Genomic DNA, 20,358 nt, shown 5'->3' with positions numbered 1-20,358 from the left:
TTGGGAAACAGACATCTATGTAAATAACTTTCAGCATTATACTTATGTAGGTTGTCAGGTAGCACTAGAAAAGTGCAGACAGTGGAACCACATGTTGTATTGAGGAGCAGGACATGGGGTGAGGTGGGTGGAGCAAGAGCACGCCAGGTGACAGGGAAGAGGTGGCATTGGAGCTGAGCCTCATCTGATCAGTAGAGTTTCCGGATGCCCTGTGGGATGGATGGACAGGGGAGCTGCAGGCCGAGGAATGAGTATAAAAACATCTGACCTGAGAGTACAGGGTGCAGCCGGGGAACAGGAGCAGGCCAGGGTAACTGAGCTCAGGTGGCCGTGAGGCGGCTGCAGGTGAGCTGAGAATGCTGAGCCAGAGAGCAGAGTGTGAAGCACTCGTGTGCTGTCTGGGAGTTTTCACCTGCCTGGAGAGTGGGATCCACTGGAGACTTTCACAACGAGTAGCATTCGTGTAGTTATTCACTTACCAACACACATGACCATCTTTGCTTTCGAGTAGCTTACACACAGGTAAGGGCACAGTAGTTCCTCAGATCGTCACGGTCTGCTCAGGCTGCTGTGGCACAGTGCCATAGCTGGGTGACTTATAAACACACATTTCTTTCTCCTGTCTCTGGAGGCTGGAAGCCAGACGTTAGGCAGCATGGTCAGGTCCAGAGAAGGCCCTGCTCTGCTGAATTATCTCTGTATCCTCATTGCATCTCACGGTGGAGAGAGAGTAGGAGAGCTCTCCGGGATCCCTTCTATAAGGGCGTAAGTCCCATTCACTAGGACCTTCCATAGGCCCACTTCTTACTACCAACACATCAGAGGATTTCAACATAGGAATTTGGGGAGGACACACATATTCAGTCCATTGCACACATTATCAGGTAAATTTATTATTACAGATTGATAAATGTTGTGAATGACAAGGGTGTGTATGTATGCATGTGTGTGTCTGTGTGTGTGGTCTGCCTATGTGTGTGTTGCTGGTCTACACCTCTTAGGAAGCTGGGGCGTGCCAAGGACAGAGTGGTGATCGAAGCCTGAGGTGTGGGTAGGGAGGGTCCTGTGCAGAATTAGCCAGAGGGGGGGCAGGAAAACAGGGGCATGCACACCAAGAGAACCGAGGCTTAAGGAAGGGCGTGGTCAGGGGTATGGTGGTGGTTTGTGTTTTGTAAAGATTATCCTGTGAACACGATGGTTGGTCAAGAGGAGGGTCCTAGTACAAGACCTTACGGGTCAGTGGTTCCAGTCCTGGCTGCACGTTGGAATGCCATGTGCACCTGGTACCACTCGACCAGGACGGCTGGCGGAGGTCCCAGGCATCCCCAGTTTGCTGAGCTCCCTCGCTGATTCCATTATGCCGTCGGGACTGAGAGCGACCACTGTGGTCCTGGTGAAGAGATGAAGGGCTCAGAGCTGAGGGGGAGGGGAGGTGAGGACTCAGGATGGCCTGGGATGTCTTGCTGGACCCGGTGTGACTGACCATTCTCCTGTAGAGGGTGAGGGAGAGGAGGAAGAGAACATTTCCTAAGTGCATTGTTGGTCTGCATAATAAACTGCTCTTCTGTGTTTTTGCTCTTAGATACACTTTTTTTGTGGCGATGGGATACCTTACAATATGTCACATCAGCCGAATATACATCTTTCACTATGGAGTGCTCACTACAGATTTTTCGGGGTGAGTATCTTAGTTTGGGGAGTAGGGATTGACTACGGACTTTTGACTCAATCTTGGAGGGTCTGTATGTATCAAGTGTGCATAAGAATTATCAGGTGAGTTAAGTCAGTTGGTAAGATGCTGTGTGAACAGGATGGAGGTTGAAGATTGGACTGTTCTGTGGGATTATAAACTATGCTCAGCTGTAAGGTCAGGGTCACAAGCTACATCCTGGGGGTTCTGCCCCACTGCCTGATTTTTTTTTTTTTTTAAGCAGTCCCATTGGAGGGTGGCCAGACCTTGCTCACGGACGGGTTGTCTGACTGCTCTGTCACTACAGTGGCTGAGCTGAGCCATTGCAGTGGAACCATGTAGCTGGCAAAGTCCAGAACATTCACCATTCAACTCTATAGAAATAGTTTGCCTATCCCTATTCTAAGGCCTGTCATGCAGGGTTGGTGCTCACCCTTCTGGTTAATGACCTAGAAATTCTTCCTGGTGAATTGAAATAGCTGTTAGCCTGAACCTTGTGAGTGTCCCCTGGCTGCCCTGTCTTCTCCATGAGACGCCCCTAGACCTCCAGCTGCCAAGAGGACAATGCATGGAACAGTGTGAGGTCCCCAGCCTTGGCCTGGGGGAGCCCTCTTGTCCCAACTGGTCACCTGGTGAGGACTGCAGATGGTCAGTGTTTTGTTGAGGTTAGCTGAGGAACAGCTTTCTATGAATCCTGCAGGATGAGCTGTAAGCAGAGCTGCCCCTGGTGACACGCAGGTCATCCACCTACTTCCCTAAGGATTTGGTTCTGTTCCTTGCAGGTGGCCTGAGGTCAGGGAGAACTCAGTGGCTGGATTGCATCTTAATTGTTGAGTCCTTGGTGAGCAGGTTGGAATAAGGGGCTGCACTCAGCTCACGTGTGTGAACTTTGCCATTGTGCAGGTCACCTGTCCCCCCAAGTTAGGCTCAGGAGGGCCAAAGAGTGTTGCTTTTGGACACAGAGACTGTTACATTTAAATCTTCACCCTGTGGCTTGGGCTTCTTTTCTTCATCAGGCCGCTGGGATTTTCCGTTTCTCTTCCATCTGGGTGTCTCTACCCCACATGGTAAAAGCACACTTCCCAATTTTTCTGAAATAATTTCACAAAAATGATTTTATTCTTGAGTGACACGCATTGCTATAAAACACAGTATGGGAGCAACAAAGATAATAAAATAGCCAGAAAGTGATACTACTAAAAATAACCATATCTCTGCATAGTGTTTAATCAATGACCTCCATGCTCTACTTTCACCCCAGAGCCCCACTGTATTAAAAGGATTTCTTGCTACTTAATATCTATTCAATAAGGGAATTAGTTAAATACAACAGAATTTGTTGGCATATTTTTCAATGTTTCCAGGAGACTCCTTCTAATTATCCAACAGCTTATGGTTAGGATGATGAACAAAAAGCTTTGGCTTTGGCTCAAACTACGTTAGTACCTGTTTCGTGTGAATATCACCCTGTTTTTTTCATGCAGTCAGTGTTCATTCATTCATTTCTGCGACAATTTTTGAGTCTCCCATGTGCTGGGTACAATGCCAGGTGCCAAGGACACTGAGTTCTAGGTAGGAGAACAGGTGTTCCAGGCAGATGGAGTGGCTGGCTCTGCAAGAGAACAGAAGGGTGAGGCAGGTGTCCACCGAGGCCCTTCCTGGACAGCGGCTTCTGTCATCAGGCGTGATCATTCAGCAGCCTGGTCGTCACTGGACTCCATCTGCTGCTCCTAGTGCCCATAGCCACCCCCTGGACCACTGCGAGTCTGCAGCACCTTCTAGCAGCTTTCCTTCCCTCCCTTTGCCCCTTCCCCAGTCTCTGTTTTCTGTACCTGCCAGAGTGAGGTTCCCAACTGCAAAGCAGATGGGATCCGGACCTGAATATCTCCACTTGCTTTCCTGCCACCTCCTGCTCCCACGCGTGACATGGAAAAAAGCTCATGGTCCACACACGCTGGGTTAGTACTGTGCCTCGAGTTCCCCTCATCAGAAAGCCCTTCGCCGTCTTCGTCAGCCTAGAAACCTCTTTCTTCATTTCTTAAAACCCAGCTCAAAGATGGATTCCTTGCAAAGCGTCCATGGTTGCCACCCTCTCCACCTGCCTTGGAGTCATGCATTTTGGACCAGGGGCAGCAGGATGCCTCTCAACCTGGCTCGCACTGGTCAGTGCCACCCTTGCCTGCTCATCAGGGTCATCAGCTTGCTGGAGTATGGCATGTTCCTAACCGGCAGATGTGGGCACCCCCCTCATCGTCAAGAAGTCCCCCAATCTGCTGTCTGCAAGCTGGAGACCCAGAGGTGCTGGGGAGCTGACGGTGTGTCTCAGGCTGAGGGAACCAGCCAGAGACCTAGACAGGTGTGTCTCAGGGTCTAAGCCTGGTGTCCTCGTGTCTGAAGGCAGGAGAAGACACATATTCCAACTCAGAGAAAGAGGAGGGGAGAAAGAGAAAATTCACCCTTCTTCTGCCTTTTTATTTTGTCCAGGCCCTCGGTAGACTAGACATTGCCCAAATGCTCATCTCTTCCAGAAACACCCTCACACACACCTCAGAAACAATGTCTCCCAGCTGTCTGGAGACCCCTTACCCAAGTCCAGTTGATGCACAAGAGCTAGCCATCTTGACTTACATATAAGCTCATGATAGATGGATGTGGAAGTAAAGATGGTGATTGTTCTAAAACTAGATTGGGTCCTTTGTAGAATCACAAAGCAGGGAGAGCACATTAAAAGTAATTGCTGTTGAGTGAGATGTGGATGAGACGCCGGAAGGATTGGGAAGGTGTCGTAAGCATCAGATTTCCTCACTCAGAGGCTTTGCAAGCATCTGTGCCATTTCACCTTCCTAGTAAATGCTAGAGGACATCACTCTGGAGATGGCGGATGGGGTTTTCTGTAACAGAGATGCTGCCATTCAGCAGATCCACTCTGCAAGGAAAGGCTTGGGTCCTGCCTCAGACCCTTGTTCATTCATTCTTCAGCAGACACTGACTAGGAACCCTGGATATACCAGGCATGTCTGCAAGAGACGGGAGTGAGCAGCTGCAGAATCAATGTGCACATGTTGATTTCAAGATCTCCTAGAAAGTGAAAATGTGGCCATATCATTTTGTGTTGGGTTGACAAAGTATCCCCCTAAAATTCATGTTCACTCAGACCTTCAGACTTTTTCCTTATTTGGAAAAGGATCATTGCAGATATAACTAGTTCAGATGATGTCATACTGGATTAGGGTATGCATTGGGTCCAATATGTCCCTGTAAGAAGGCCATAAAGGACAGACCACAGGGAGATGATTATGTGGGAAGGTGGAGGCAGAAATTGGAATGATGTAGCCGGCTGCTAGGGAATGTCAAGGATTGCTGTCATTCACCAGAAACCAGGAAGAAGCGTGGGACAGATTCTCCCTCAAAGCCGGCAGAAGGAGCCGACCCTGTTGACATCTTCGTTTTGGACTTCTAGCCTCCAGAAGTGTGAGAAAAGGATTTCTGTGTTTGTAAGCCACCCAGCTCGTGATGATTTGTTATGGCAGCTGGAGGATCCTCATACACACTGTTCCTCATTCTTTACCTTTTCATGTATTAGCGGCTGTCTCCTGTTCCTCCACGGTCCCTGTCTCTGGCTGCCCTTGTGATACCTTCTCTTCCATTCGTTTTGTCAAAACCACAAGTGCTTGAGTAATTTAAGCTTCTTTTTAATGCAGTCAAAATTGTGGGCAGGTATCAAAAGGAAAACCCGTGCAGGGCATTTGCGGACAAACATACTTGTGAAATGGGGTGACTTTGGGGTTGACAGCAGGAGGATGGAAATCAGGTCCTGTCAACCTCGCTTTCAGAAGCAGAGTCTCGAAATTGGATTAAGAAGTCTCTGACGTCACACACAAAACTGCAGAATATTTGAACTAGAAAGGTTCTGTTGTCAGGAAAGAATACAAAGAAAAGGCATCTGCTGCCTGAAAATCACACCTGGTTTAGTCCTTTGGTCACTGAGTGGCCAGGCATCCAGTTCGTGGAGGATGTGTCTTTATTATCATCTTTTCATAGATCACGTTGAATGGCATTATTTTCCCCTATCACATAGGTGCCCACTGCCTCACTGACGTACGTCCATCTTCTTGGAGTATGCCAGTGTCTGTGTTGACAGATAGAGGGGTCCGTACCACCTGGAAATTGGCAAGATGTTTTAAATCAAAAATTGCCAATTAGAGAGGTTCTGTACTATCGTGTGTTCTCATTTTGAGCGCACAAGCAGCCGCAGATTCTCTTCCAGAATGGGATTCATCTAACCCCACTGTTTATTTCAGTTGAAATATCATGTGTAGGATTTTGCGGAGAGGTGAAGTAGTGTCTTGAAGTGGAACGTGGCATTTCAGAGCAGCTGGATGGGTAACTGTTCTCTTTGGAGCGTGTCTGCAAATCTTAGTGCTTAGCACATTTTGTCACACCTTCAGAGTGAGAGCACAGACAGGAATCGAATGGCGTTGGATGTGATGAGTGATTTTTGTCAAACAACACATATAGATGGTTTTAATTTTGGAGAACACATAAACTTGTACTTTAGGCTATTCCAGGAACTTGTAATTTTATTTATCCTTCTAAAAGTAGTCAAGTTTCCATGGGCAGGGCTGGTGAGAATAGTAAAATACATTTTTATTTGTGCTGCTAATATAATCTATATCAGTGCAGGTAGGGGTGAACGTCTGTTCTGTTTTTCTGTGACTGTGGGCTGGGAAAGGCACCAGCACGGTTGCTGTTCTCCCCAGGGAAGCTCAACAGTTGCAATAAAGCTGATTCCTTTTAGGTTTGTGATTGTGAATGGATTCTTCCAAGGGCAGCAGCAAGAACTCTATTTCCTTTTTGCAGTTTCAGCCCGATTCAGGCAGATAATTGCTCCCCTCACGTTGGTAGTTCAGTTGCCCAATGTGTGTTTTGAAAACAGTATGAAATGAAAACTCTAGACACGGCCAGGGGGAGGATAAATTGGTAAAACCCTCTGGAAGGCAATTTTGCCATAAATTTCCAGTGAGAGTGTTCAGAAAGTTCCTATCTCATAATAGTCTAAATGCTTAGTAGTTGAATTACTGTAAAGAAGCCAAATTTATTTTATTTTTCACAAGGCTGTTTGACTGCTGTCGGTAATGAAAAACTAGAAGCATCCCAAAACAATCTAAAAGAGATGAATGATCAGATTAAGGCTTCCATTACATAAAAACCACAAGGCAAAGACATGTGTCAAGATTCCATTTTTTTTCTTCGTGGAGTTGCATAGAAAATGAGTGAGAGGAAATAATGAAATATTAAGACAGGTTCTGTCTGGGGGTCCGTTATTGATGATTTGAATATTCATTTTACTTATTTATATTGCTATGATAATGAAAACCCTGGAATGTTATTTAAATACATTTGCATGCATATTAAAAATTCCAGTGAACTGCATCGAATGTGACTATTGGAACAGTGACCACTTGTAGTTCCTGTTACCTTTTTGGAGGACAATAGACACTCTGTTGGCTGGCCTGCTTTCCAGAGGGGACCTTTGCCCTCTGTTCCATGGGCAATGTTTTTTTCTATCACTTTATGACATTCTGGTCACCCCGTTTGCCCAAGACCAGTATGTTCAAATAATTGGGTTATACGGTATGGAAAAAAGATATTTGCAAAGAAATTTCAAGATTTGCTTATTCCATATTTCCTCTTCAGGTCACTCTAGTTTTTTATAGTCATGGGCTATTGAATTTTGCAGACAGAAATGGCACTGAATGTACCTGGTGGGTTACTTGTTAAAGTGAACACTGGGTGGTTTTGTTGAGTGCTAAAGGATAGAGGTCAAATCTTGGAAAAGTGTGTGTGTGTGTGTGTGTGTGTGTGTGTGTGTGTGTGTTGGGGTTGTCCTTATTCTTTTTACTCCAAACATCTTCATCTATCTGTTTTTCTTCTTCATTTCTTCCATTATATTTCTTTCTTTTTTATGTTTGATTTTATTTGTTCTAATTAATTATACATGACAGCAGAATGCACTTGGATTCATTGTGCATAAATGGAGCACAACTTTTCATTTCTCTGGTGGTACACAATGTAGAGTCGCACCATTCATGCAATCCTACGTGTACCTAGGCTAATTTTGGATCAGCATCCTCTGGAGTTGGAGAATATCATGCTGAGTAAGCCAGTCCCCCCAGTCCAAAGGCCAAATGTCTTCCCCCATTATATTTCTTTGTTTTTTTCCTTTTCCTTTTTAAAAGCCAGAACATTTATTGGGCGGCTAATTGTTGAAACTCCCAAGATGGACTGGAGGCTGCAACAGCTGCCCGCTTGGGTTCAGGAGTCCTTCCTTCAGGGAAGCCATGCCTGGATCCGCCATGTACAATCTTGGGTGCCTCATTCGACCAGCTGGTGGTGGTATTTTGTCTGTTAGCCTTGGCATCCAGTTATACTTTCTCTTGCACTTGGCAGAGTAACCACACTCGCCACAGCTCGACTCCAGAAGGTGCTAGGCCTTGGAGCCACAGCAACAGCACAACGTGTGCAACGTGTGCGTCTTATTAGGATGCTTTCCTTATTAGGATGACTTTCCCTTCGGCATCTCACTTCTGCCGCGGAGACCAGAAAGACACCCTGCCCCTCATTATATTTCTTTACCTAAATTAGACTAAAATTCTTAGGTTTAAGAAGAAAACTATGATTTTATTTATTTATTTTTTAATCATGAAAAAGAATTGCTGCAGTGAAAGGAGATGGGCTGCCTCCAACCACACTGGCCTCAGCCCTTGGTTTCAGGTTGGTCAGAGAATCCAAGGAGCCAAGTGCAGGGCCTGTGACTGGGAGTGTGTGCAGACCAAGGAGGAGGAGGCGGAGAACGGAGTGCAGCTCAGGTGCAGCCCAGCCCCACTGTGTGCAGGAGAAGTTCTTTGGCTGCATCAAGGAGCCCTGTATAAATGCCCCCGTTGTTCTCTCTGTTCTTGGAGCATGTGCTCATGTGTACAGAATTTGCGTTTTTGCCAAAAAGGAACATAGATTCTGATGCCACATGGATGGGATTCAAGTTTCATCTTCAGAGAGTGGCTCTAGGGATTTGATTCTTGAGTCGTCGTGACTTGCAGGGTCCACATTTTTGTATCTGATCAGTTCAATAGATTTAAAGAAATTCTTTAGTCAAAGGGCTCAGAGGGGAGTTGTTCTGGGGAAGGCTGTGTGGTTGGTGCTCTTCCTAACACCCACGGAAAAGTGAGTATGTAGGGTTTCTAAGCTGTTGCTTTCAGTGAACAGGTTTGAGTTCTAATTTGTGGCTTTTCGATCTGCTTTATCACAAGTTACTAGAGCGTTGTGTTTTATAAATTCATGATCACATGTGAGTTGTTCGTTTTTACTTGTCAGAAACTTCTTTGGATATTTAAATCAGAAACAATATAGTGTTGAAATACAGACTGGATGAGGTGTGACGATATTTGAGACATAACTGTTTTTTTTTTTTTTTTCCTTTCTAAGTCATGAACAGTATGGTTTTTACGTAGATCCAGAGGCACAGATTGCCTCCTGAAACATGAGTATTTTTTGATACAGCAGTCGGGGCTCAGTACTACCGTCGCATTGGTCCGGATCCCCCATAAGCAGATGCCAGGATGGGAACAGATGTGTGAGGTTTGTTGGAGAAAACCTTTCAGGGGAATGGCAGCCATGAGACTGAGATGCAGGCGTGACTCCCGAGAGGAGGGAGGAAAGGGAGGGAGCTCCTGGACTGCAGCAGGGTTCTAGTTTGCCACCGTCTGTGGAGTCCTGCTGCTAAGTTCCCAGCGCAGAGGAGTTGCCTGGCTTTGGAGGGCGTGGTCTAAGTATCCAGGCGCTGCTCATTCATTGGCTGGCGCAGCCCAAGGGAGGCGTGGCCTCTGCGGGAGCACCTCTGGCCTGGGTGCTGCTCCCCAGCTGGGGGCCTGGAAGTCCTGCCTGGGTCTGACCTGGACTGGTGGATGTTTCCCAGACATGGAATTCGTTTTCTCCAGACAGGGGGCAATAATGTTGTATTTCTACAGAGACAGAAAGGTGGGCTAACCCAATACATTATCTCTCTTTTTTTGATGTATCAATTTTGGGGTCCTAAGAAGGAAGTTATGAATTAAATACATCGTAGACACTTAATTGGTTCACAAATGGAGCGATTGCCAGAGAGCCCACCACACATTTTAAAAATTATGTGCTGGGTTTTGTGTGAGGAAGGATGGTTCCTAGGGTTTCCAAACTTCCAAACAAAACAAAAACAAAAAAAATGGCACAAGGTATTAGAAAGAAAACCATCATGCTTTGAAGCCTGATTTGAAAACTGCCTTGAATGCGTTGCTTACAGGGAGTCCCTTTAAGAAAAGCACCTCAGCCGGGTCCGGGTGCTGAGTCTGAGGCCTTGTTGGACAGCAGAGGGTGAGCCACAGAGTCCCGTTGGTCTGTGAGACCCACTTGGCCGTGCACAGAGCTCTGGTGTAGCCCTTATTCCTGGGACCAGCACCTCAGTTTTCTGGAAGAGCAGGATTTTCTTTTCTTCTTCGGGGTGAGAGTGTGGTCCGGGTGAGCATCACTGAGGAGCATCTCCTGAGACACCAGACCGAGTGTCCTGGTGGCCTTGTTGGTCATTCTTGCCCATTATGGCAGGACACAGAGAGGCCCTTCCCTCCTCCCCTGGGCAGGCTGCCCCCTTCTTTCAACATCTTGCTCGGCATTAGGGATTTTGCATCTTTTGGATCTTTCTTGTTGCTGTTGTAGATGGACACATGCCTTTACTTTATGTGTTTATTTTTAGGTGGTGCTGAGGATCCAGCCCAGTGCCTCACTCGCACTAGGCAAGTGCTCTGCCACTGAGCCCCAGCCTCAGCCCAACGTTAGGAATCTTGTTTTAGTGGTGGCCATTGGCCATCGGGCTTTTGCCAAGGAGATGTCAGGTTAGGTGTAAAGGTGAAGATTTCCAAGGGTAGTTGTTGACAACTTATTCAAAGTGGTTTATTTGTTAGTGCATATGCATGACTTACTTATTACATGCTTATTATTTTAAAGGGATGGAAAATAAGAATTAGAATGAGCAGAACTAGACAAGCCAGTGAACTCACAGAGAAGGGGTGAATGTAGTTGACACTTGTCATATTTGGCCAAAAGATGGCTGGGTCCGGCCACGTCTTCCCTCACTGCTGCACGTGGCCTGCTGGACGCTGTGGAGCATCCTATGGATCCAGGATACTGTGATAAGACGTGGGTCAAACCCTCAGCCTTAAAAATAACAGGCCGTCTGTCCTTAGGGTGCAAAGAGAGCAAATCCAGCAAGAAGCTGTAAGAATAGAAGTCAGAAAACCAGACTAAGGCTGAGGGTGTGAAGGAGAGCATGCAGTCAGAGCTGTGGGGTTTCATCTCGTGGGCAGTGCAACAGCCCAGTTGCTTGTGTCCCCTTCTAAGGTCATGTCAGAATCCTCGCCCTCAATGCTGAGGCATTGGGCTGCGGGCCCTGGGTCCAAGGGTGGAGCCCTCATGCGTGGGGTTAGTGCCCTTGTTAAAAGGGCTGCAGAGCGCCTTTGCCCTTCCTCCCTGTGAGGTGACGGAAGACAGCCGTCTTGGAAGCTGGCCCTCAACCAGGCTCTGGGTCTGTTAGCTGGCCTAGGACTTCCAGGCTCCAGGACTGGGAGAATACAGTCCACCATTTGCGAGCGCCCAGTGAGTGCTGTTTTGTTATAACACCTGAAGGAAATTTGACAAGAGTGAAGGCGTATTACAAGTTCTAAACCAGGGGAAATGGAAAACCAGGTGCCACTTTTCCTTTTCTTTTGAAACTGGGTCTGGCTGTGTTGCCCAGGCTAGCCTTGAACTCCTGAGCAAGAGATCCTCCTGCCTCAGCTTCCTCAGTAGCTGGGACTAGGGGCATGTGCCACTGCACCTAGCTCCCTTAAAAACGTTTATGATAGCTTTGTTGAGGTAGAATTTATATCATTTGAAATATACAATCCAGTGGTTTTTAGCATTCTCACCCAGTGAATTAACAAAGTGTAGCCACGACCGTAATTAAATTTACATTTTCATCACCTACCTAAAGAAACCTGTGTGTATCAGCCGTCATACCTCTTTTCTGCCCACTTCCCTCAGCCTTGCACAACCACAGTCTACTTTGTTTTTCCATGGATAACCCTATTCTAGACATTTAATATATATATAGAATCATAGAGCTGGTGATTTTTTGTGTGTCTGCCTTCCTTTTTTACTGCTATATACTATTCTATCGTATGGACATACCACAATTCATGTACCCAACCGTCAGTTGATGGACATTTGGATTACTTCTTTGGGCTGTTGTCAGTAATGTTCTCTGAACATGCACATGCATGCTTTCTTGTGGACGTATTTTCGTTTCTCAGGGGTGTATATCTAGCAGTTGAATTGCTATATCCTAAGGTAACTCTGTTTAACTTTTGAGAAACTATCAGACTGTTTCTGCAGCAGCTTCACCATTAACATTTCTGCCAGCAGCACGTGAGGCTCCAGTGTCTCCAGATTCCTGTCAACACCTGCTGCTGTCTGTGTTGTGGATCCTAGCCTTCCTAGTGCTTGTGTGGTTGTGTCTCACAATGTGATTGTGGTTGTGAGGTTGTGGTTTCAATCTTCCTGTCTCTGACATATCCATAACTATTGTTGGGCATCTTTTCAACACAAAGCTGCTTATTGGCTATTTGTGTATGTTTTTAGAGAAATAGCCACTCATTCTTTTTTCATTTGAAAGTTATTTCTCTAGTAGGTTGTGAGAGTTCTTCATATATTCCAGTCAGGTGTATGATTTGCATTTTTTTTTTTTTGCATTCTGTGAAATATTTTTACTGGCTTGGAGGTACATCTCCATGAAATCTATTTTTTCTTCTGTTGCTTGTGCTTTTGATACTATACCTAAAAAACCGGTGCCTATATCTGAGGTCATGAGATCTATACCTATGTTTTTTTTCCTAAAAGTTTGGCAGTTTCAGTTCCTAGATTTAGGTCTTGGATTCATCTTTGAATTGTTTTTGATCTTTTAATGTGGACATCCAGTTGTCCCCATCGCAATTTGTTAAGGAGACCTTTCTTGCCCTCACTTATTTGTGCTAGCATTCTTTCCACTTCTGAGGCAAGATTTATTCGACGACTCTTACCAAGTTAAGGTTGGCACTATTTTTGTCAATAAATGGTTTGTTTACTGAGAGCTGCATTTTACAAACACGACTTTTACCATGTAAAAGATGGGAGAATTGCCTCTAATAGAGCAAAGGCTGTGGGAACACAGTTGGGTGGAAAGGCAGGTATGTGTCATTTAACGAGGGAGCACGTTCTGAGAAATGTCTCACTGGGTGGCTTTGTCACTGTGTGAATGCGAGGGTGCACACACACAAACCTAGATGGTCTAGCCTGCTGCACCCCTAGGCCATGTAGTAGAGCCTCTTTCTCCAGGGCTGTGAGCCTGTACAGAATGTCACTGTGCTGACCCCACTGGGCCACTGTAGCACGGGGCAGGTGTGTGTGCACTTAACACATCTAGACAGGTTTGCACCGGCATCACCACAGACATGCCAGTGACACGTTGCACTATGGCTTTGTGACGACTGTGACATCACTAAGGAGACGGAGTTTCTCAGCTCCACTTTAATCTTCTGGGACCACTGTTGACTGAAACGTCACGATGTGGCACACGACTGTGCAGGTCTGTCTCTCCAGGGGGAGCCAGGTTAGGCATCTCCCCAGCCAGCGCTTTCCATGTTGGTGTGTGTTGGAGGCCATCTTGTAAAATAGATTCCCGGGTCAGGTGGGGTGTCGCTGAGTCGCTCCAGGTGAGGCCCATGTGGTGGTTCTGGTCCTGGGGCCTCGCTCTCGAGAGACCGTCTAGTGTGACTCCTTTTTCAGTGTCATTACATCTACTTATTTAATGCGATTTGGAAGGGAAATACAAACTGAATATTGTGCATGTCCCGTTTTTAGATTTTATTGAATAAATTGCAAGATGAAAAACCACCACACAAAGAAACAGGATCACAGCTTCCCCCAGAGGTGTTTTCTCCATCTTGACCTTTCCATCTTCTTCTAGGCCTCTGATGATCATCACTCAGAAGATCACAACCCTGGCTTTCCAAGTCCATGATGGTGAGAACAACCACCCTCCTTGTGGCCCTCCGAGCTCTCCTTTGTGTGCCCCAGGGTTTAGACAAGTGCCCGTGGACCTTGCCACCTCGTGTTCTAACTTTCCAAGTCTCTTTAACCCGTCCTACTCACCACCCTCCACTCCCTGGGGAATCTGTAGTCTAAATGTGCTGAAATATTCACTCCGGGAACAGTGGGTTCTCTGTTTATGTTTGCAGTGTTTAAAAATCTGTGATTCTCTCTAAATTCATTTCCAAATTGCTTAAGAAATGGCAACCTTTTTGCTTTGGTTTAATCTCCAAAAAGCTTATAAGGTAAATAAAAAATTAAACAGCATTGGATGTTTAATCATTTTTTGATAGTAGATCTTTTCTTTTGATGGGAAATCATTTAATGGATAATCATCTTGAAAAATCATCTGATGACATTAGCCTGACCCTATAAAAAGCCGGGAGAAGGGCTGGGGTTATGGCTCAATGGTGGACCACTTGCCTGGCATGTGTGAGGCACTGGGTTCAATCCTCAGCACCCCATAAAGATAAAACAAAGGTATTGTGTCCAGTACCTTTTAAGTCCAATAGCAATTAAAAAAATTTAAAGAAATTGGGAGAAGGAAAAATCTGTCGTTTTTCCAGCAAATGCAATTTACACTGTTCTTACTGGGACCCAGGGAAGGGAGGAGGGTATTTTCAGTTGGAGGGAAGATCTCTACCTGGCTTTACGAGGTGCCAGGTGTGATTGCTAGAAGCACCTTCTGTGGATTGTGCAGCTCCGGCCGGTGCACTTGACTGCCGGGTGTCTTCACGGGGTGACAGGTGGAGAGGGTTGTCTCCAGGAGCTGGTTTTCTTGTTAGTCCTTCCATCTTCCGCACTGATGACACTTGGTCTGACCCGGTGTCCCCTGTTTCGTACCGGGCGCTCTAGTTGTGCTGTAGAGAACTGAATCGTTTTAGATCAAGACGGAGTCTTTGCAGGGGAACTTCCTGTCCTGTGTGCCCAGCACCGAGAGGTCTCCCGGGTGGGAGGCTCGTAAGGGCCGGATGAGAGGAGCCCTGCAGACTGAGCAGCAGTCCAGACCAACAGCTGACGTCAGTGCCACTCGGGTTGCTAGATGGTACTATTAGTTGAGATCTTAGGGGGAAAAAATGAAGAGATTTTTCTTTCTTTTTATTTATTTTTTTTTTAAACACTGTTTCTTCTTTTTTTTCTCTAAATGGACTTTGTGCCTAAATTTAATTTTTAAAGTGTTCTCACCCACCACATTCACTTTCTGGGACATCCTTGTGTGCGTTAAGTGATTATTGGCCTCATTTTTTCTTCTTCGTGTGTGGGAGGAACAAGGACACTCCACAGACGCTCTGCCCTCTCTGAGGCACGCTGCAGTTCCTTCGTGGTTGGTGACCGTCACCAGCCTTAGCAGGACAGGCAGTCCCACAGTTGACTTCTTGCTCGTAACCCTCCAGTGACTTCTCTCCAGTCAACACGGCCATTTTATAGGGCGCACTCGTCCTTGGGTTGGAAGGTTTTCTGCCAAGGGTAGGTTTTAAGAAGAAATCTGGCCGTTTCTTTGTGCCTTCCTTGTATGGGGGTGACCTTTCTACTCTTGCTGGAAAAGGGAAGTCCCATTTCTATTCCCTCTGGATCCATTTTCTGCCCCCAGCTCGTTTCAGGACCTCAGCCTAACCAGGGAGGTGTTTACACGGTGCAGTCTGCGAGGGGCAGTGACATCATACAGGGGAAGGAACCCCCAGTGGAGGAGGGGCAGGGTGTTCTGGGGCCCTCTGGGGTCTGGCTCATGGTATGCAAATTAAACAGAAAAGCTCAGAAGGCTCCCTGTCTTTGGAGCCTGCAGAGACTTTCCTTCTTCACCTAGGCTCCTGGGCAGCTCTCTGACCCAGGGAACCCGCCCACCCCATGCTGGGGATAGAACCCAGGGCCTAGTGCATGCTGAGCCCGTGCTCCACCACTAAGCCACATGCTCCCAGGGATTTTTATAAAATGAAAACCAGGGGCTTGATGATTTATGAAGCAAAAATAATTTGCCTTTTTCAAATGAGTTCAGTAAGACTGGTTAAGATGAGCTACCTACTTCACTTTAAAGGTCGTATTTCTATTTTTTTTTTTTTTTAAATAGGATTAGGTCGAAGAGCTGAAGACCTTTCTGCTGAGCAACATCGACTTGCAATAAAGTAGGTTGATATGTTTTACAGTCCTCTGCAAATCGGTATTTATAGAGATCGTCCTCAGTTTTGTAATATCTGTATATTAATTCTATACTATGAATATTATATTGTTTATTTATCAGATCTATTGATGGGTGCTTGGATTGCCTACCAATCTTTGGCTTTGACAAGCAATCAGTGATGGATAACCTTGTACATGGATTATTTTTAAAAAAATTTTATCTATTTTTATTTTTTATTTGTTCTTTTAGATATGCATGATAGTGGAGTATATTTTGACATATTATACATACATGGAATATGATTTACTCTAATTAGGATCCCATTCTTGTGGTTGTACAGGATGTGGAGTTACACTGGTCATGTATTAATATATGAATGTAGGGAAGTCAGGTCCTTATTTCCCATTCACGTGCCCCCTCCCTTCCCTTCATTCCCCTTTGTCTATTCCGATGAACTTCTATTCTTCCACCTTCCCCTTTATTGTATGGTGGCATCCACATATCAGGGAGAACATGTGGCCTTTGGTTTGGGGGATTGGCTTATTACACTTAGCATGCTAGTCTCCAGTTCTATCCATTTATCAGAAAATGCCATGATTTTATTCTTCTTTGTGGCTGAGTAATATTCTGGTGTGTGTGTGTGTGTGTGTGTAACATTTTCTTTATCCCTTCATCTGTTGAAGGGCACCTAAGTTGGTTCCACAGCTTAGCTATTGTGAGTTGAGCCGCTATAAACATTGATGTGGCTGCGTCATGGTAGTGTGCTGACTTTAATTCCTGTGGGTATAGACTGAGGAGTGGGATACCTGGGTCCAATGGTGGTTCCATTCCAAGTGTTCTGAGGAATCCCACGTGGATTATTTTAAATGTGCTTGAGTCTAGCTGTAGGACCGATTCCCAGAAGTGGATTGTTAGGTCAAGGAGTAAAAGAATCTTTAACTTATTAGTCCTGAAAGATTCTCCTTCACCAAAGTCGTTTTGTCTGCTCTGGAGTTATTTTCCAGGGGCATGTGTCTGGGGCCCTCTGTGAACCGCTATCTGTCCACCACATCAGTGTGCCAAAGAGAGAGGAGGTGGGACAGGAGAAATGGGCCTGGGCTGGGCACCAGGAGGCAGCCAGTGCAGGTGGGCCTTGGCCAGTGCAGGTGAAAGGGGTGGTGTAGAGGGAAGGAGCCCCCAGGACAGGAGAGCAGCATGGACATGGGTCGACAAAGGCTCAGTGGGCTGAGGACAGAGAAGCTGCCCAGTGTGGGCTAGGAGGGTACCCGGAGCCCACCGAGGGAGGGGAGGCGGCCCAGGTGGTTTCCTCGTTGAGAAACTGTGGTGTGGAAGCCGCGGAGAACCTTTGGAAGATTCTAGTGGTCTCCACTTTGCATCTGGGGGTACCCAGGAGATGGGGCACAGCCGCAGCGCGGGGTAGCTGGGGAGTTTCAGAACGCCTTTCCCGGTGACTCCCAGCTGCCCCGAAGCCTTAAGCAGAACTCTTTTCACCAGATTTTCCCTGCCACCTCCCTGGCCTGTTATTCAGGGCCTCCGTCTGGATGCCAAAGCAGTCAGCAGACTCGCCGCACTAGTTTGTGTGGCTTCTTCCAAGTGGAAACTGGTTCCACCCATCATTTGTTTTGGGTTTATTTTGGCAACCTGGAGAGTTTTCCCTTTTCGGAGCATCCCAGTCAACTCACAGACTCACATTAGGTCAGGTTCTCACCCTGCCTTAGGCGCATTTACCTTCATTTTGTGATGTAGACAGATAAGGGTCATAGAAAAAAGCATCTCCCAGCCTCCCAGTAGCCTCTGCCCCAGGCCCAGCCCTGGGCAGTTACAGCTGTGACCAGCAGAGGGCGCCACAGAGCCCTGAGCCTGTTCTGACCACCTGCCTGGTCAGTGGGTGCTTTGAACAAGGTTGCTCTCTTCCCTGATTTCCTTATTTGCACATTCTGAAGAAAAGTGGGAGACCAAGGAGTTTTCAACTTTTAAAAAATTAAAAACTAAGTTAAAATTTGGGGCTTTGTAGTTATAGATAATAAGTGAGGTTCATTTCGACATAGTCATAAACGCATATGACATAGGTTTCTCCATTTCAATCCTCAGTACTAACCTTTCTCTTCCTCCCTTCCTCCCCCTGCCCTGTTTTGGTCTTCCTTTTATTTATTTATTTTTAATTGGTTCATCATAGTTACATATAAAATTGAAATGCACAGTGACATATTCACATAGGCACATAGCGTAATTTGGTCAACTTTATTCCTCTCTTCTTCCCTTTCCCCTCCCCTCCTCTCCTCTCTCCCCTTGGTCCCCTGCTTCTACCCTGCTTTTAGTTTTGCAAGATTCCTTTTTTTTATTATTATTATTTATTTTTTTATTATTGTTTTCTCTCTGGCTTCTGCACATGAGAGAAAACCTTTGACCCTGGGCTCTCTGAGTCTGGATTATTTCCCTTATCATGATATTCTCCAGTTCCATCCCTTTACCAGCAAATGACAATTTCACTCTTCTTCATGGCTGAGTAGAACACCACGTGTATGTAGACCACATTTTATTTATCATCTATCTACTGATGGACACCTGGGCTGGCTTCATAACTTGCTGTTGTGGATCGCGCTGTGATACACATTGGTGTGCATGTGTCATTACAGTATGCCGATTTTAGTTCTTTTGGATAAATATCAAGGAGTGGGATAGCAGAGTCATATGGTGGTTCCTAGTCTTTGGAGAAATCTCCATATGGCTTTCCAAAGTGTACTAATTTGCAGTCTCACCAACAATGTATAAATGTATCTTTTCCCCACGAGCTGGCCAGCAATTCCCATGATTTGTATTCTTGGTGACTGCCGTTCTGACTTGGGTGAGAGGAAATCTCAGTGTAGTTTTTGATTTGCATTTCCCTGGTTGCTAAAGATGTTCAACACTTTTTCCTATACTTTTTTGACCATTTGTATTTCTTCTTTTGAGAAATGTCTCTTTAGATCTTTCACTCATTTATTAAGGGGATTATTAGTTTTTTTGGTTTTAAGGTTTTTGAGATCTTTATATATGAGCCCCTAGTTGAAAGAGCAGCTGGCAAAGATTTTCTCCCATTCTGTGCTCTCTCAATGCTCTTCATGGTTTTCCTTGCTGTGAAGAAGTTCTTTAATTTAATGCTGTCCCATTTATTGATTATTGGTTTCATTTCTTGAATTTTAGGAGTCTTATTAAAGAAGTTGGTGTCCATGCTAATGTGCTGGAGTGTTACCTGTTTTCTTCTAGCAGTTGCACTGTTTGGAGTATAATTTGTAGGTCTTTGACCCACTTTGAGTTGATTTTTGTGCACGGTGAGAGGTAGGGACCTACTTTGGTTCTTCTCCACATGGATATCCAGTTTTCCCAGCACCATACCAGGGGCTGTCTCTTTTCCAACTTACTCTTTGGCACCTTTGTCAAGAACCAGATGACTGTGTTCATGTGGATTTGTCTCTGTGCCTTCTGGTCTGCTCCATTGGTCTTCCTGTCTGTCTCTCATGCCAGGTGCTCTGCTGTTTTTGTGACTGTGGCTCTGTAGTATAATTCGAGGTCAGGTATCGGGGTGCCTCTATCCTCAGTCTTGTTGCTCTGCATTGCTTTGGCTCCTCTGGATCTCTTGTTCTCCCATGTAAGTTTAAGTTCTGTAGGGAGTGACATTGTTATCTTTTTTTTGTTGTTGTTCTTTAAGTTTTCTCGTTTTTTGAGGAACTTGTGAATTGGATGTATTATTTTTTTTTAATTTTTTTTAAATTTTTTATTGTTGGTTGTTCAAAACATTACAAATTTCTTGATATATCATATTTCACACTTTGATTCAAGTGGGTTATGAACTCCCATTTTTACCCCATATACAGATTGCAGAATTACATCAGTTACACATCCATTGATTTACATATTGCCATACTAGTGTCTGTTGTGTTCTGCTGCCTTTCCTATCCTCTACTATCCCCCCTCCCCTCCCCTCCCCTCCCCTCTTCTCTCTCTACCCCCTCTACTGTCATTCATTTCTCCCCCTTGTATTATTTTTCCCTTTCCCCTCACTTCCTCTTGTATGTACTTTTGTATAACCCTGAGGGTCTCCTTCCATTTCCATGCAATTTCCCTTCTCTCTCCCTTTCCCTCCCACCTCTCATCCCTGTTTAATGTTAATCTTCTTCTCCTGCTCTTCGTCCCTACTCTGTTCTTAGTTACTCTCCTTATATCAAGGAAGACATTTGGCATTTGTTTTTTAGGGATTGGCTAGCTTCACTTAGCATAATCTGCTCTAATGCCATCCATTTCCCTGTAAATTCTATGATTTTGTCATTTTTTAATGCAGAGTAATACTCCATTGTGTATAAATGCCACATTTTTTTTTATCCAT

General features: G+C 45.5%; 1 protein-coding gene and 1 pseudogene across 3 annotated transcripts in view; one reads left to right on the top strand and one right to left on the bottom strand.

Annotated features, from left to right (window-relative positions):
• The window catches only part of Mboat1 (membrane bound glycerophospholipid O-acyltransferase 1), a 96,006-nt gene that overhangs the window by 54,051 nt on the left and 21,597 nt on the right, over positions 1-20,358 (top strand). For 2 of the 3 annotated variants that reach the window (XM_027948140.2, XM_027948141.3), the window contains exons 4-6: positions 1,583-1,678; positions 13,758-13,813; positions 15,945-15,999. In XM_027948140.2, the coding sequence (XP_027803941.2) occupies positions 1,583-1,678; positions 13,758-13,813; positions 15,945-15,999 (207 nt within the window). The remainder of the gene's footprint in view (positions 1-1,582; positions 1,679-13,757; positions 13,814-15,944; positions 16,000-20,358) is intronic. The other variant, XM_027948142.2, reaches the window with a different exon arrangement.
• Positions 7,939-8,270, bottom strand: LOC114102667 (large ribosomal subunit protein eL37 pseudogene; annotated as a pseudogene).

This window comes from Marmota flaviventris, chromosome 6 (genome assembly GCF_047511675.1).
Source record: "Marmota flaviventris isolate mMarFla1 chromosome 6, mMarFla1.hap1, whole genome shotgun sequence".
Taxonomy (NCBI): Eukaryota; Metazoa; Chordata; class Mammalia; order Rodentia; family Sciuridae; genus Marmota; species Marmota flaviventris.
The sequence above is the reverse complement of the archived record's forward strand: the minus strand, read 5'-3'. Positions and strand labels throughout refer to the sequence as shown.